The 16995-nt window shown below is 38.9% G+C and overlaps 1 protein-coding gene across 1 annotated transcript; it reads left to right on the forward strand.

Moving 5' to 3' along the window:
- Window positions 1-235: 235 nt before the first annotated feature.
- Window positions 236-16260, forward strand: LOC145702833 (cdc42 homolog). The gene is made up of 7 exons (XM_081780121.1): window positions 236-386; window positions 11065-11123; window positions 12415-12552; window positions 13170-13307; window positions 14458-14577; window positions 14844-14988; window positions 15782-16260. Exons 1-7 carry the CDS (start codon window positions 284-286, stop codon window positions 15898-15900), a joined length of 822 nt encoding a protein of 273 aa, XP_081636247.1. The 5' UTR covers window positions 236-283; the 3' UTR covers window positions 15901-16260.
- Window positions 16261-16995: the final 735 nt, after the last annotated feature.

Consider the following 16995-nt stretch of genomic DNA (forward strand, 5'->3'; position numbering starts at 1 on the left):
GCCATTTATTTCGATACGTTCTTTCGATTTTTTTAGTATCTTCTTCGATTACCTGAAATATCGGAAATCAACATGTAGATTTCGGAGAGATTTCTTATGGTTTCTTTTTAAGAACCCTATTGGGTTAATATCATATTCAGAATATTAGCTATATTGAATGAAAAAGTATGAAATTATTAAAAATAGATAGAAAATACTCTTAAAAAGAGGACTTTTGTCAGATCACGTGACAGGCCTTGGGCTGTTCCCCTCGCCCGACAATTTACAAAAAGTGAACATCGTCATGGTCGGTGACCAAGGAGCTGGCAAGACCAACATGCTCGTTTCCTACTGTAATAACGAGTATCCGGCCGAATACAAGCCGACCGTGCACGACTACTACACAGGTACTTGATCATCACATAACGCCGTGACATCAACAGGACATGCAGACACAGATTTGCAGTAAAATAAAAACCGTTTTCTAAAAGGATAAAATTGATAAAAAAGAGAAGGAGATCGCTGTATATTTTATTATATTCTGTAAGAAACGACAATGAAACATTGTACAATCAGAATTACACAAAAAACAAGCAGGCTGCAGAAAAAGCTGGTGATACTTATGTCAGCCTGACAGACAGCAGAGCTTGTAAGACCCCCTGTAAGTTCTTTGTTGGTTAGGGTCGCGAAAAGTTGTCGTAAAACCGATATGAAATCTTTCATTCATGCTTTTTTCTGCCAATTTATCGCCAAAAATCGCCTGAAATGAAACTCAATGTGTTAGTTAAGCTATTGAATCAAAACCTTCCGCCACCAACAAATAGACCTTTATCTTTCCCCAGCTCAAATATCTGAGCCTCTAAACGCCCATTCTTGACAAGCAAAATTGACAGTCATAAAACTGTCATTTCAACTTCTAGGAATTGGGCCAAGGGTTGCTGCTTTTGGACATGAATTATAAATTTGAGAGGAACAGGCCGCTTTCTTACGAGCTCGTAAAAAAGACATTAAACATGCACTATTGACTAGCTTTAGAAAAAATCCACGAATTCTCTCCCCTTTCTGATAATCCTCGTTCTAGGCCTCTAAAGTTTTTACATTATCTACTGGCCGCAAAATCAGATCGCAAACACGCTCTATATTCTCTTCTGAAATGCTCGAAACGAATGTTGAACGTGGTGGAAAATACCACTTTGAGGACGCGTCACAACATTTTTTAACATATAATAGGTTCAAAGATTTTCCCAGGGCCGTATTTTCCGGGTTTCATTAGAAACTCTAAAATCGAAATTGAGACAAAAATTCATCGATTAAAAAATATCGAAATATTATCTTCAAATACTCATTGCGCGAATAAGAGGGAAAAGAAGGATTGATCATAAATCAACGCAATATTTTATGAGATAAAATCAACGGTAGCTGTTTAATTCCTTCTAAAATCTTTGTCCACCTGTTCCTTTTTGGAATAATCTTTTTGAGTTCTTCCTTTTTTCTGCGTCGAAAAGTTTACTTTATAACTAAACCAGTCTATAAATATCACTACACCGTTTTCTCACCATCTTTCCAATGCAAGAAAAGATTCATTATGTCACTTCTTTTCTTCAATTTTTCCAAAAAACATGCCTTATTGAACTTTTCTTTCTATTTAATTATTAAGAATTAAATTGTCAGCAAACCTGGATCTGACGTTTTTGGACGCAATAAGTCGGCTTTTTTGGAAAGCTGCGGCTTGTTGTTGAAATCCAACAAGTGCTTTTGGTCGGAACCGGAGGAAATTCCGAAGCTTTTGAATAAATAGCTTATTTTGCATCTTTTAGGCGTAGAAGAGGGAGATACATTTGTTGACTCAGAGTCTGCCACTGGTATTTTCCATTTCTAAATCAAATATTTTGAGCAGCTTTTCTGGCACTCATGATATGAGCTGGTGAGCGTGGTAATAACATATCAATAACGCGCGGTGCAAGTAGGGTTCTCAAAACTTTGGTCGCCGCGAAGGGCATTATCATTTCATAATTACGGCACCGTAAACTAGCTACCGTAAAGTAGCCTCAGTTTGAAAATGAAGTTGCGTAGATAAACTTGCGAGGAGATTATTATGACATCATGTGGAAATTACTAACTTCGGTTCACAGCTTTGAAGCTGATAGATGCTCAAGCTCTAGAATTTTCAAAAAACCTGCATTTTCGCGTGAATAATGCTCTTGAACATCAACCACTAAATATTCTTCCACGGAAAGTGGCTTTATCCGATCCCTTCCACCGTGCCATCCATTTTATGCGCTACTATCAAAAACGCTAAAATTTCCACGGCAGGGCATTATCTGTCTCCTGTCACTTATTCACCTGGCGCTCACCACGTGACCTGTTCAACAGAATAGTACTAGAATAGAGCTGACAGAGCTTCTTTTTTTCCTGACACTGTCAGTCTGACAGGCATGGAATTTCCGATGTCTGCGTTTCGTTGAAACACAACTCAAGTCGGCTTTTCCGGCCCCCGCGGCGAGAATGGGTTAAAAAAATTTAACCTCTCAAAAGTCATTTTTCAGGAAAATGTTTGCCGGATCATATTTGAATGATGGTTCGATTCAAAATAAGCTTTTGGATATTTTTAAATAATTTTGAATCACGTCTGTTCCTAAAAATAGCGCTTTCGCTCACTGTTTTCGAATAACGCCGTGTTTAAACCAAATGAGTAACATTACGCCAAATTACCGGATTTACTTCAATGGCGGCTCTCGACGCGTTAACGTGCTCTTCTTCAATTTCCACGAAGCTTTGGCCCCTTCCCTAATCCCACACAGCCGGCGTGAACCCTCTTTCCATTCTCGAGATCGAGAGGCCTGACGTAAGCGGCCTTCAAAAAGCCCTCGTAAGAAATTGTCGCACCTGGGATCGTCCTCAAAAGCTCGAGCCTTGATCGTCTAAATATTTGACGCGGACAGGGTTCAATTTTCAGTAAAGAACGCAGACAATGAGATTTTGGTTTTGAAAATTTTCGAAGAAAAAAATTTTCGTCAACTTTTCTGAAAATTTTCATCACGAAAGTACAGAGGGTGCTCATTTTCGACCGGTTTTTATATGAAGCAAAATTCTTGAAATCGTTATCTTCTGAGTCTTAAAATTTGTACCTTCAGCGACTGTTATTTTCTTTGACAAAAAAAAACAGCTTTGTTTTCACCTAACAGTTTCGCTTGTGCCTTGACCCTTATCCTGACCCTTACCATCATCCTTATGTTCTTAGTTATCTCGTAACCAAATCAATCTCTTGAATTCGGGAAACCTTTCTCCGCAGTATGTAACGACATATTATTTGCTCTTTATCCGGAAGTCTACTTATCCCTTCTCTTTTAAGGATATAAGCTATGAATTTGAACTTTCGTAGCGCCTAAATGCGACGTAGGATCATTTTCATTTCAAAAGCAGTCCTACCTGAATTGGACGTAGAACTCAAATCTGGAATTTTTGAAAAAAATCTTATGGAAAATTTTCTCTCTAGAGCGATTTCAAATCTTACGCTCTCGATTGCTCGAATTTTTTCCATTGAATCGCTAAAACTAAACCGTGTCTTTTATTTTGATGATGTTAAGCTAGAAAATTGACGGGCTCTTATTTCCAAACTCTCTCAAATTATCATTCTAGCGTTTTCCTCTTTCTTGATCGAGTTTTTCTCCTTTTTGTGCTTTTTTGCGTGCAACCAATCAAAGCGCTCCGCTCAACCGCGCCACTCTCACGGAAAAGAGGAGTTGAGAGAGCGAGCGCCCAGCGCGTCGCTTTTTACACTATTCACGCGCTGGGTAAGCCTCATGGAAATGGCTCTAAAATCGGTTTCGGTCGGAATTAGGCAAAACTGATCCGTCAATTTTATAGATAAGGGTTAAGAGAAGTTATTTATCGAAAAAACTCGACCGATTTAGTGTAAAAATTTCGAGCAATCGAGATCGTAAGATTTGAAATCGCTCTAGAGAGAAAATTTTCCATAAGATTTTTTTCAAAAATTCCAGATTTGAGTTCTACGTGCAATTTTAGGTAGGACTGCTTTTGAAATGAAAATGATCCTACGTCGCATTTAGGCGCTACGAAAGTTCAAATTCATAGCTTATATCCCTAAATTCATAGCTCATGCCCCTACAAGTGTCTACAGGGAAAGATAAGGGTTCAGCAATTGTGAATTGAGTGTATACACAACTGATAGACAAAAAAGAAACAGAAAACTCGTCCCTGCTTTTTCTCAAATTGCGGTGTGTACTTTTTGGATAAACGAAACCCCCGACGCTTTCTAAAACCGCGAATGAGCTCAACCCCCTTAACCGCTGGACGCTAAACTAAGCCACCGAAATCCCTGAACTTTTATTCAAATTCGTAATGATTCGACTGGCCAAACAGCGGCATGAGAGAAATTGAACATGCGATAATGTAATCTAACCATGTTCAGCTCAGCTGGAAAACTCTGGAGGCAGTTAGACTTTCTCAAGATGAGGCTATCTAGATGTTTGGAAAGAGGGTTCCGATTCTGATAACTGTCTGATTTGGCGCAACAGCAATTAAACCCTTGCAAAAACTCTTGTTCAAAGAACGTGTACAGCTGTGTTTTTGTCCATGTCCTTTCTGCTAAATTAAAAGTGCAAAGTAGCAATGTCGCATATTTTTACTCCCCACAAGATTCCTTGAGGGTTAATTTTGCGTCATCAAAGAGTTGTTCCACGGAAAAGAAGAGTTCTTCTCCGTACGTGTTAAGATTTTTTTCGAATAAACGAAGAGCGTGTTTATACTACAGACTGGAACGAAAGGGTTTCTAATGCTCTGTTGAGTATACAGACAGAATTTGGCGCAGAAAGCGCGGTACTTTGCTCAACAATGAATTTTAGAGACTAAGAATGACTTCGCTTTTTTAAGGTATAAATTCTTGAGCCACCAAATCTTGGCTGATTTCTCTTCAGAGAACTCCCTCTTTTTCCTTGTTGGCCACCGTCTTATCTGTGTGACTATTCCGTGATATGAGCCTGAGTCGCCAAAATTGCACCCTGGTTTATTGCCGGAAAGATAGCTCGATAAGCTGCTACTTCTCGGAAGTGATAGACGCTTGACCAGGGGTTCGCGCCGCCCTTAACACCAACCCCTAATCAACTCTTCTACTAATCTCGAGTCTAAACAATCTCCAACCTCCGCTTGGTTGTTTTCGTTCAATCTAATGAAGAAGATGCGGTTTTGTGCGGTCAGTGGTCAGCTCAGATTTTCTAGCTCCCGCTTCTCCTTCTGTTCCGCAGAAAACGTAGTGAACGCAGCACGTGACAGCTCCGCAAAATTGAGATTTGTTCATAAGAAAAACGAAAAGAAAGCGGAAGCAACGTAGAGAACATCATGCATAATTATGGAAAGGGCGAAAGCGACGATTACATGCTTTGAAAAAGGGTTAACATTTTTTTCGCCTTCAAAGGTGGATTGACCGCACTAGCGCGAAAGAGTGCGTAGAAGCAGTCAAAAATTTTGTAGCGTCAAACAAGGTCTTCAAATTTTTGGCCAATCAAAAAGCTTCTTTGGGCCTTCTATCCAATCATCGTTCAAATAGCCCTTAATAAGTTCTCCTGAAAAAACGCTCCTGAATAAACGGATGATAAATGGACAAAAACGAGCGTTTCGGTTGGAAGATCTGATTGTCTTTCGTCTAAAGTCTTTTTGCACGTTTCTATGATCCAATCTTTTCATATAAAAATTCGATCCAATTTCCCTTTGGTCGAGAGATTACGTGTTTCGATCATTCCAAGTAACGCGCCGGGCCAATCCGCACAATCGCCGTTTGAAATGAACCACACTTGTTTGGAAGTTTATTTAACGGCCAACCGGTTAGAGGGTCGCTAATCCGACAGCTTTTCGCTTTATGCAACGCCGGACCGAACAAAAAGAGCTCAGACTCGTCAGCGGCAGGCCGGTTTATCTCCACTTCCAGGGTTTCGGTTCTTGCGAAAAAGATCAGCAAAACAAATCTCCAATAAAAATGAAGCTTGTTTCTTCCCAAGACATTTCGTCAATTACGTGTCTTTCCGTTTCTGCCCCGAGTTCAACTTGAGAGCATCGCGTAAAACATGCATTTTAATAAGTTTTTCGCTCAATTGAAAATTGAAATTTGCTGACCCGTCAAGTTATGAAGACAAACCACGCCCCTGAATGCTTCTCCCGTCATCCAACTGGACAAAAGTTGTATTCAAAATACTTAAGAATCGCACGGTAAATACGGGGTTATATAAACGGATCGAAAGGTGGTTATTTCGAGGGTATGTTCTAAAAGCCCTCGAATTCACGTGACGCAGGGGCTTGAGCAAATATATAATCGCGTAACCCCCCGGAACTAGAAACCAAAACCTACTGATACGAATCTAATCCACTAACTGAACTCGTGTTTTCAAGTTTGCAAGTTCGTAATACAACTTTTGAAAAACGGGCACAACTTGAAATATTCATGTTTTCTTGGAGAATGATTAGGAATGTTGACATCGATAATCTGATCATCAAGGAGTCTTCTTTCACAGAGCATATTATGATCTGAAAAATAAGGGTTTCACTTTGAAAACTCAAATTTACAATATTGCTTTCGATGACTTCCGCTTTTATTATCCTCCCTGAGCTACGTTTGTTTCAAAGGGGACGTGTAATCAAGTCGCTAGCTAAGACTTCCTGAGATCTAAAAATCCAGCTCAATATCTTATGTCTTCTCTTTTTTATGCATGATCTGGCGGATTAGATCCGCAGTTTCGAAAATTTCGATCTTTTGTGGCCGCAAATCTGTATTTTCGCTATAACAACTTCTTCGTTTTGAATTACGCCCTTGCTGTTTACGTAACAACTCTATTTTCCGCACAGTACTCAATTTTCTTTCTTAACCATCTCTCGGGAAAAACTGTCACGGAAAAGCGGATTTTGTGGATCTGCGTAATTACGCGCCTAACTTGTTAAGTTGTATAAAGCAACGTGCCGAGACGACGTAAAAATATGCGCAGCTGAAGTATCTCAGCTTTTTTGGTATTATCCAAAATTCACTAGATCATGTCACGTGACAGCGGAAGGAGAATAGCAAGGGATTTGTCATGTGAGAAATTTTAGGAGGAATGTCTCAGAATATTTCTGACGCAATATGCAAATCTAAGACATTCGAATAAATTCGAGAATTTGAGCCAATCAGAGGTGAGATGAGCCAACAAAAGCGCCCTCCATCGATCAAAATTATCGGAATTATGATTAAATTGCTCATCAAGTAAATCAATCATCAGCATCCTTTTTCTGGCTATTCATCTTCTGACCATAACTAAATGCATTTCAATGAACACGTCAAGATACCAGTGACCGGAATTGGTGCCGTAATCCACTCGGAAGCGTCCTTTCTTGCTATAAAGGTCAGAAGAAAAGTGATCCGATTTCTGGTTCGATCAAGGCGCTGCCGATTCCGCCAGTGGCTTCTTCTGTTCTTTTGAGCGCCTTTTCGGGAACAAACCGCTACGAAGGGTTTGGACACCTCTAGGTTACATAAAATGGAGGCAAAAATAAGATACAGTAAAAAGAAGCTGCTAGTCTTGAAATAACCCTCATGTGTAAAAAAGACCACGTTCCAAATCAAAAGCCATTTTGGTTCGAACATATGTGTTCGATTTTTTTCCCAAAGGTCGGTGAATCTTTCTTGCGGTTTGAGATTCAGCATGGAACGTGCCCCTGCGCATACGATGTTCCCTCAACTCGCCAACTAGTCTGAAAGCTGAAAAAATTGCGTGTAATTTTGATGAATGAATTTCAGAGCCACCTTGAACCTCCAGCTGAAGTTCTTTGTTCACAAAGAGCTCATGCCATTTCTCATAAAAAACGGATAAATTATAGAAATCAAATTTTCATCCGATAGATGGCGCTTTGTCCTCGCAAACGATATTCTGATTGGTTGAGAAAGATATTTGAACAAATCTTGAACTGAAATTGCCCTCGTGAATTTCAAAAAGCTGCCGCGTTTTCTCAAGTCTTTTTAAGGGGTTCAAAACACAGCCGCCCTCAACTCATTCGATAATATTGTTTTGACCCTCGGTTGAAATCTCAATTGGCCAATATTCCCGCTGTGGTTGATTCTGCGGCATTTTGAGCTTCTCTTTCCACCACGTGTAACTACCGAAACATCTTTCGAAACTTCCTCTGACGTAATTTTTCCTTGTTCTTCTGTCTGTAGCAGTTCCATCCATCAAGGTTTTCTGGCCGCACGCATCCGCCAATTTGGCGATTTTTTGAAGGCTTCGCTCAATTTAAATTGTCGTCATTGTAACAAGTACCGTTACGAATTCTGGGTAGATTATTTTCCGGGGCTGGTTCCGTTGGTTTTTGGAACACGAGATATTTGTTTTTATCTAGGATGATAATCAAAAGATATTTTTCTCTCCGGTCTATTCTCAGAAGTAAAAGCATGAACAGAATTATAAACTCTTGAGACCAAACTCAACCACTCAATTTTCAAAGTCAAGAGCTTCACTTTTCCACTCAAAAAAGAATTTGTAAAAATAGACGTGTACTTCCTTCCATTTAACCTGTCAAATTCAGGAGAAGCCGTTCATTTGAGCCTTCTCTAAGAACACAAAGCTGTGAAAAAAATGCTCTAAAGAGTCTAAAGATTTCGATAATTTCTCCAATAATCGGTCGAAAACACGATTTATACTCTAAGATGGATGTGTCTATGAGAGGGTTCAACTCAAAACGAAACGTGGCTTCTTATTTTAGAATAAATGGCCGTTTAAAATGCTCCTTCTGAATACGGGAACGGATATCTCCGCTCAGTAGAATCGGAGACTTTGCTTCCGCATTACGTTCTCAGAACGGAAAAATAAGTTTACTCTGAATTCTGGCTTTTGGTTTTTTGAAAAATATTAATGATCTAAAACGGGGTCTTGCTTTGATCCCCGCTGACTTTCGAGAAAATGCCCTTTCGTTTAACAAAAAAGGATGAAATTCGAATTTTCCCCACACGCGAAAATTTCCTTCTGTGGCGCAAAAATCTCCACGCTCGCTGAATTTGCCATTTGCGTTGACGTCAGAGTCCCGTTTTTCGTGTGTGAGTGTGTTCGTTGGGAGCCTTTTCGGAGTTGTAAAAATTCGCGAAAATTCCGCAAGCTCATCTTGAACAGGTGTTTGAGTCAGACTCGCAACGAAATGCGCGAATGCCGCTGTTTTGTTTGACTATGACATACTGAGCGCAGTAGAGTTGTAGAAGGTTTCTTACGGAATTTTAAGTTACAGTAAAGCATCCTTATATGAAACTCTTGAAACCAACCAATAAGAATTATGATGGCGCTGTTGAACTCTTATCCAATCAAAATGTTCGTTTTATCGACATTTATTTGGTCAAAAGTAATGATGAAAAACTGAATTCAATAAGTCGACAAGCTCGGTTTTTTTTCAGTCAGATACTGTCATCAATTTCCTGACCATTCTCCATGGTACCGTAAAACTTTTGTTAACCCTCTTAACTTTTTCTTGAAAAAACCTGTGCCCGGCCATAATCTGCTCATTCCTCAGTTAGAACATTTCTGCGGTAGTTGCTGCTATTTTGCCCAGCGAACCAGCAATTTCCTTCTTTCTCGACATCTGTGCTATTTCCGCCGATTGAGTTATTTTTTCCTCGATCAACTTCACTTTTGTTCAACTTAGAACGAATAATGTATTTAACCAGCACGTGCTCTATTTTGTGCCGTTTTTGGCGTTATTTGATTTTAACCCGTGCGCGCGTGGCAGCGCTTAGAAATGAAGCTCCATTGTAAGTTCAAAAAGGTGCCAAATTGGTTTTAACTCACTCGAGAGTCTCTCGAGAGAGCACGTGGGTTAAGGACATTGCTTCGAGTAGCGTAGATGCTCGAGAATAAGGGGAAGGTTCGCGGCGATATTGGATTTATCGACCGCGCGATTGAGATTATCGCCACCACTGGTGTATAAATGTGTCTTTTTGTTGTCACATCGGCCGGCGCGATGAGTTAGGTCTTGATAGGATTCACAAATCTTAGTTAAATTTACGAAGTATATCATAATTCTATCGAATTGTCAAGAATAATGAAAACTTGAGTTCGATGAACAAACTAGAGTTTTATGGCGTCTACTTTTGTCAACTTTGTTCGTCTCTTTTTCTTCATTCAGGAATTTTCTTCGCGGAAACGTTCCCTAAGACCTTCGTGAATTCTCCTCGGCCCTAGAATTCTGAGCAAATTAGACATGCGCTCTTCAATTCAACGAACCTTTAAACCCTGCTTCTCCCATAATTACTGATTCATCATAATTGACCCAGCTCATAATTAACCTCTTAATTAACTAAGAAGAATTTTCAGTTTTCTATTCTTATTTTAATTTCTACAAGTGTCCAAATATTATTAGTATTTATATCAACTTGTTCGATATGGTCGTCTTTAAACCGCAGGACATAATACCGTAAACCTTTTGGATAATATTTTGCCTCGGAAAAAGGAGCAATCTCGCGCTTGTAATTGAACAGGAGGCTAATTACTAGTTGTAGACCAAAATGTTTTAAATGAAAGTCTAACGGAACAGGCTTTTTCATTGCTACTTTCTCCGACTCAAAACAAGAAGTATAACTTTATACCGGTGTAGCAATGTTTGGTACTCACACAAGCGTTTTTGTATAATAAAAAAATCCCTGGAATTTCATTTTTTCAAATATTTAGTCAAACAGAAAATGTCAAAAGGGGGCAATTTTGTGTTCAAAGCGGTATACGTGTGAAAAAAGGTTAATTTGTAAATTGCAAATTGAAAAATTTGATAATTTGTTTTGCAAATTTCAGTTTTTGCAAGATTTGATATAAGCTGCTCGGGCGTTATTTACGTAAATAATCAATTTTCGCGCATTAATTATTTTAGCTCAACATATCTACTTAGTTTGTAGTTGCATGTACGTGGCTCCCCTCCCTCTTGACCTCAGCATGGTACATTGCATGATCCTTACTTTACAAGCAGAATTTTAAATTGCATTTTTCATTATCACAAAGGTCTTCTCAGGGCAGAAAAGCGCTCTTCATAAAAAACGCACTTTGCTCAAACTTTGCTCTAACAATTTGTATTCAGTTCGACTTGGAGTTGAGGGGCGACAAACTTCGGTACAGCTCATCGATACTGCTGGCAAGGTAATCAACGGACAGGAGAAATATTTTGTCAATGACCCTGGAGGCCTTTTTAGAAAGTAGTTTAGTAACCGTGATAATAAACTATCCATGTAACAACACGTTTTCAGGGATATCATTTTGCAAAGTTATACCCAAAATTGCGTCTTATCAGCTTGACCAAATCGGTCAGCTCTCCTGCCGAGATTGGGTCTCTCTTATCACTTTTCATTCGAAATTTTGAAACAAAGAAATATGATATTTCAAATATTTTTTTAGATCAAAATAATTTAAATTTTGAAGAAAAAAATATGAATCATCAAAATCATTCGAATCTTTGATGATTTCAAAAAAAATTTCGCGGGCCTGGAAATCTTCAAAAAACTTCTTGTCTAGTTTTGAAGAGCTCGTCGAGACGAGTCGAATAATATACAAAACTCCAGATAGTTTTAAGATTTTCTGCCAAAAAAAGTGATAAGAAGGTGTCTTATCAAAAATTTTCTGACCGGCGCCGTTTTTGTTCTAGAAAAGCTGACGTGATGCTTGACCCCGGAAAATGATCCTCATGGGCTGTTCTATTCCGGCAAAAAATTTCAGCTCGTCATCATTTACCCAGCCGAGTTTATCGTAAAATTTCATTTTCCAAGGAAAATGGGACTGTAAATGGGCCGGAAACTAGGAACGTGCAGCGACAACAAAATGCACTATTTTTTTGATTTTTCGCTGATAAGCACAGCAGGATATGTGAGGACGAGCTGAAATTTTTTGCCGGAATAGACCAGACCATGAGGATTATTTTCCGGGGTCAAGCATCACCTCAGCTTTTCTAGAACAAAAACGGCGCCGGTCAGAAAATTTTTGATAAGACACCTTCTTATCACTTTTTTTGGCGGAAAATCTTAAAACTATCTAGAGTTTTATATATCATTCGACTCGTCTCGACGAGCTCTTCAAAACTAGACAATAAGTTTTTTGACGATTTCCGGGCCCGCGAAATTTTTTTTAAAATCATCTTTGAGCAAAAATATGAGGGCTTAGATAATCGACATTAGCAGGAAATACCGCGCGGTGAAAAAAAGTAATGATTTTCACCTGAAAATGTCTCCTTTTTTCACGTCCATGTCCCCCGCCGTCACGTGTTCACCCGTTTCCATTTCCGTTCGAGTAAAACATGACACGAGATCACGTGTCAGATCCTGAGCTGGACAAGGAACTTCTGCTTAAAATTTTTCAAATGCAGAGAAGTGTCATTTTCGACACGCTCGCGCCGGAAAAGAAGACGCGTTTTATGATAAACTTAACAATGATTCTTTAGCCCGAATTCGGACTCTTCAGAAGATTGAGCTATCCAGACGCGGAAGTGTTTTTGCTGTGCTTTGATGTCTGCGATCCGAGAGCGTTTGCCAGGGTTAGGGATTATTGGTTCATGGAGCTCAAGGATTATAAAAGAAAGGTAAGAATTTTTCTTCAGATTATAAAGGACCTTTTTGCATGTGCATATTTCATGACTTGAATTTATATTTGATAATCGTTTCTTTGAATGAGAAAAAATATAAACATGATTTTAAATTATTAATTTTAAGGGTTTCAAAAAACATTGCTCTAGAATTTTTTTAAGGAAAATAAAAAGCCCGAGGAAATTTCAAAAACGTGTGCTTTTTTTGCTATCTTTGTTTACAAGATTTTTTGCTAAGGTTAGGGCTTTTATCTTCCCATGCTTGTACGTTGGGTCTTCATCCCTCTAAATCTCAAAAGACAGTTTCTGTGAAGTTAATCGGGTTAAAAAATGCGTGAACTTGGCGAGCCGTACAAGTGCTCTAAATATTTGCCCGGTCGGGTTCGTCTATTATGACTTTCGAAACGTGTAAGACATGCTCCCATGTAATCGGAAATTTTTGAAGAAGTGCGCTTAAGGATCCACCCGCTGGAAAAGGTATCCGTTTTAATAAATGATCAGGGTAGAATAAAGAAGAAAAAAAGCATGAAAAAATACTTAAAACTTATCATTTGACTGCTTTTGGCAACAATTTATAACAGTTATTGATGGCTTTGTTTCATTTACCTCTTTAGACTCCTGTAATTCTCGTCGGCACCCAAATCGACCGCCGCGGCGACTTCAACGAAATCGCCCGTCTCGGCCGCCAAAACCTCCGTCCGATCACAACTCAGCAAGGACAACAAATGGCCCGCAAAATACGCGCCAAAAAGGTAGGCAAATCGCATTTTCAAAGAAAAACTTGATAAGAAAGAGCGGCTTCGAATGAGACATCATCGTCAACGTATAATTCCACCACTAATTGATTCCCAAGCTTCTGAAGGTCTAAAATGATTTTGCCTCTTCCGCTAAATGCATCATTTGTTTAGATTTTTAAGCAAGAAACTTTCTCTAAGGGAGCTTCAAAAAGTTCATGATCGGCATATTTTCTTCCGGAAGTTTCCATTTGCAACAAAATTAAAATCCCGCAACCGTTCGCGTGCCGTAAATGCTTTACTTCCATCATCCGATCTAATTTGCGAGCAACGGGCTTTAGACTATTTCGCGTAAATATCTTCACCCCGCTTTTAGAGATCTTGCAATGTAGAACAGAGGCCGCCAAGAATTTCGTTCATTTTTCTTAAGTTTATGGCCACGTGATTGTTATCACGAAACGTCAACAGTTCGTCATCTAGCGGGACCACTCTGAAAATAAGATAATATAAGGAGTTTTTCCTTGTCTTTCTTGTGAAAATTTGAACAAGCCACGTTGCCTTGACTCAGAACGGCGCTTTTGAGTTTTCATGTTTCAGGCTTCTTATGACAAGAGTAACACAAAAAGCACGCTCTCTTACAAAATAGAGCAGCTTAGAATGTTATATTTCTAAGTTCCGTAACAGAGGAACTTAGGTGCCACTTAGGAAAAGCCTCTCAATATGCATAATGTGCACACATGCATTTCAATTACAGTCGCTTTATTTTCATGTTATTTTCATTTTGACTCACGTTTTCTCACATTTCTTGCATAAATATGTCTTTTTTACTAAAAAAATGATTTCCTAAAATTGAAGATTTGCCAATTCTAGCATTTTCTAAGACGGAGAATGACGACTCTTATAGATAATGACGTTTTTTTTCCAACAGACAATGATAAGTTTAATCATTGAACGGGCACTAGACTGCTAGCAAGGCTTCTTGTTGATTCCATGAAAAGGAAAAAGTCTTAAGAAAATGATAAAAAAATTTTCCGGGCTTAAAATTCTCGATTTCAAAATTATAATTTTTGATTAACACGACTTTCATTTTCTTGAATTTTATTGGCTATAAGTTCGAAGTTTGAACCTTTTTAGAAAAAACGCGTACATTTGATAACAATATTTTTAGTACATCGAATGTTCCGCTCTGACGAAAAAGAATCTGAAGAGCGTCTTTGATTCCGCCATTGTTGCCGGCCTGGACGAACAACTAAAACTTCAAAAACGACTACATGCTTCCTCCAGGCTTAGTTTCGGGTCTAAAACCTTCACTTCACATTCTTGAACACGTGGCCTTTAGAAATCGGGGAAATCCATTTTTTTCAAAGAGATTGAGCGGTTTGGATTAACGAAAAACAGACTCAGCTGTTTCAAATAGAATCTTTACTTGCAGCAAGATAAATTGATTGAAAAAGGAATTAAAGAAAGGAGGTTTATCTTGTTTTTGAGGTGAAAACATGGACTGTGTTTATTTGCGAATGAATACAGTTAAATTTCAATTATTGAAACTATAAAAGCCTTCATAACCTCAGTTTCCGTCGCCTCTCTGACGAGCTGCGAAAGTCCCTCCGCTCTCTGGAAAAACGAAGCTCAACGCATTCTGGTTCAAGCCGCTCCAGTGCAGCCAGTTCTAGAGACAGTTCCAGTGGAAGCAGCAATTCTAGGAATGGGATAGAAAAGAGGCTGTTTTGCGTTATGCGGCCGATTATGAGGTGCTGCATTACTTTGAGGGTATTTGGCTCGGTATTTTAAAGCACTGTGGGAAAAGGGGACGCGAAAGGTCAACATGTAACTCTTTCGGGAAAAGAATGCTTTTTGACGGGTTAAGCGGGCATAAGACTGTATTTTCTATAAGGTTCTTTTTCTATTACATCTGTCATGGCTAGCCTTAAATATTTTTAAAAGAATGTTTCTGATGAATTCAAAGTTTTATATCGCAAAATGAAGCAAGAACTTGGCAACGTAAAATGATCGAAAAATTAAGCGTGAAAAGGTATGACGATGCGAGATCATCAAAGTCATGTGTGATCATGTTCGAGGGATGAATTTGGGAAGGCGTTGACGCCGAAACGCATGTCTCGCTAAACCAGCGAGAAATTCCAGCGATCTAGATTATCGCCCCCGATTTACTCGATTACTGTTTTTGCCCGTCCATCATTTATTTGGATTTCTATACTCTCAGCGCAAATTAACCGCCATCTAAGGCTACGAAATCTGGATAAAAGATGGACGTAATCTTAATGACGAAACAAAGTACATCACTCAGCGCGGGTGACTTTCTTATCAGTACCAAAGTCGCAAGGCTTCTGCGATAACATCCCGGGAGGGCCATCATCTCCTTGTCTCCGATGGGAATTTCCGTTGATAAGGCTTGTCCCGCACGTTGTTGCGGAATTAATTGCGAGATCTAAGATCTTGTGTTCTACTTTTCGGCCATTTTTCTATCCAAAAACTCAGCTCCGACGAATCCGACTACACGAAGCCAACCTATTCGAAGACTTTCAATCCGGACACGATTTCTAGTGCTCCAAGTCGCCCCCGTCCATTTCTCAACTTTCTATGCATGCGCTAGCTAGACCCCTAAGCATCTACGATTCCACCCTTGAAAGGCTAGAATTCTAGCCACTTCAGATTTTCCAAAATTTGTTCCTAACTTATTCCTTCCTATTTAAATTTGTAAATATTCCACGATGTATACAACTTGTTCTTTACATAAAATTCTACTTTTGACAAATTTGTTTGAAACCGCTTTCTGCTTCTTAAAAATGACTGAGAAATGGACCGTCAACTGGACCCGGTCGAAAAAGGTAAAAAAATGCTTTTGTGTAAATAGATTCAGAGAACGAAGATCCTAAAATCCTTAATTGCCAGATGAATGAAAGAAGCGCGAAGATGTCGTTACTTGACACAAACATGAACACAAGCTTACTGTAAATAAAAGCTAAAGTACATTCTCTATAAGTTGTACGAAATCAATGATTTTTATCGTTCTCTTCCTTGATTTCAAGAAAAAATATGACTTCAGTGACCTTCCAAGCTGCCTGAAGCTGTCATTCGTGGACATTTACTGGCATTTTTTCGCTGATAATTGCAGTTTCCGGAAATCTTTACCGAAAAATACCAGTATTCAAAAATCATTTTATCATTTTAACCATGCCAGATTGGGAAGCGAACTGCAGCTTTTGCCGCCAGAGAGGAAAGACTGTCGTTTTTGAAAATGAGATTTGGATTGTTCCAAAAACTGTTTGTAAAGTACAACTGCCTCGTGAGCCTGAAAAGCCTTCGGTTCAATTTATCTACGACGATAGACGGATTTTAGGGAATAAGTACTCGTTTTTTATTTTTCTTCCTTTTGAAATCTATCTAGCGGGTTCGAAACATTCAAGCAGAAAGTAACATTTGTCTCCTTATCATCAATATTTTGGATTTGCATTATGTTTGCAACGTCTTATATTGTTTTCGAAGGGAAAAAATTTGTCCCAGGATTCGGTTCAGCCTGCGTTCTTGAGTATAAAAAGTGCATTTTGTTGAGACAGTTTTCAACCTGCCTTCGCCCTCTTAGAAATTGTGGAAATATTTATCACGAAGGCAGTGGTTGTGAGTTTTAATTGACCATTGATTTAATGCAGCCTATCAACCAGTTTCAGATTACAAGAAATTCATAATG

This window comes from Oikopleura dioica, chromosome 1, assembly GCF_907165135.1.
Source record: "Oikopleura dioica chromosome 1, OKI2018_I68_1.0, whole genome shotgun sequence".
Classification (NCBI taxonomy): domain Eukaryota; kingdom Metazoa; phylum Chordata; class Appendicularia; order Copelata; family Oikopleuridae; genus Oikopleura; species Oikopleura dioica.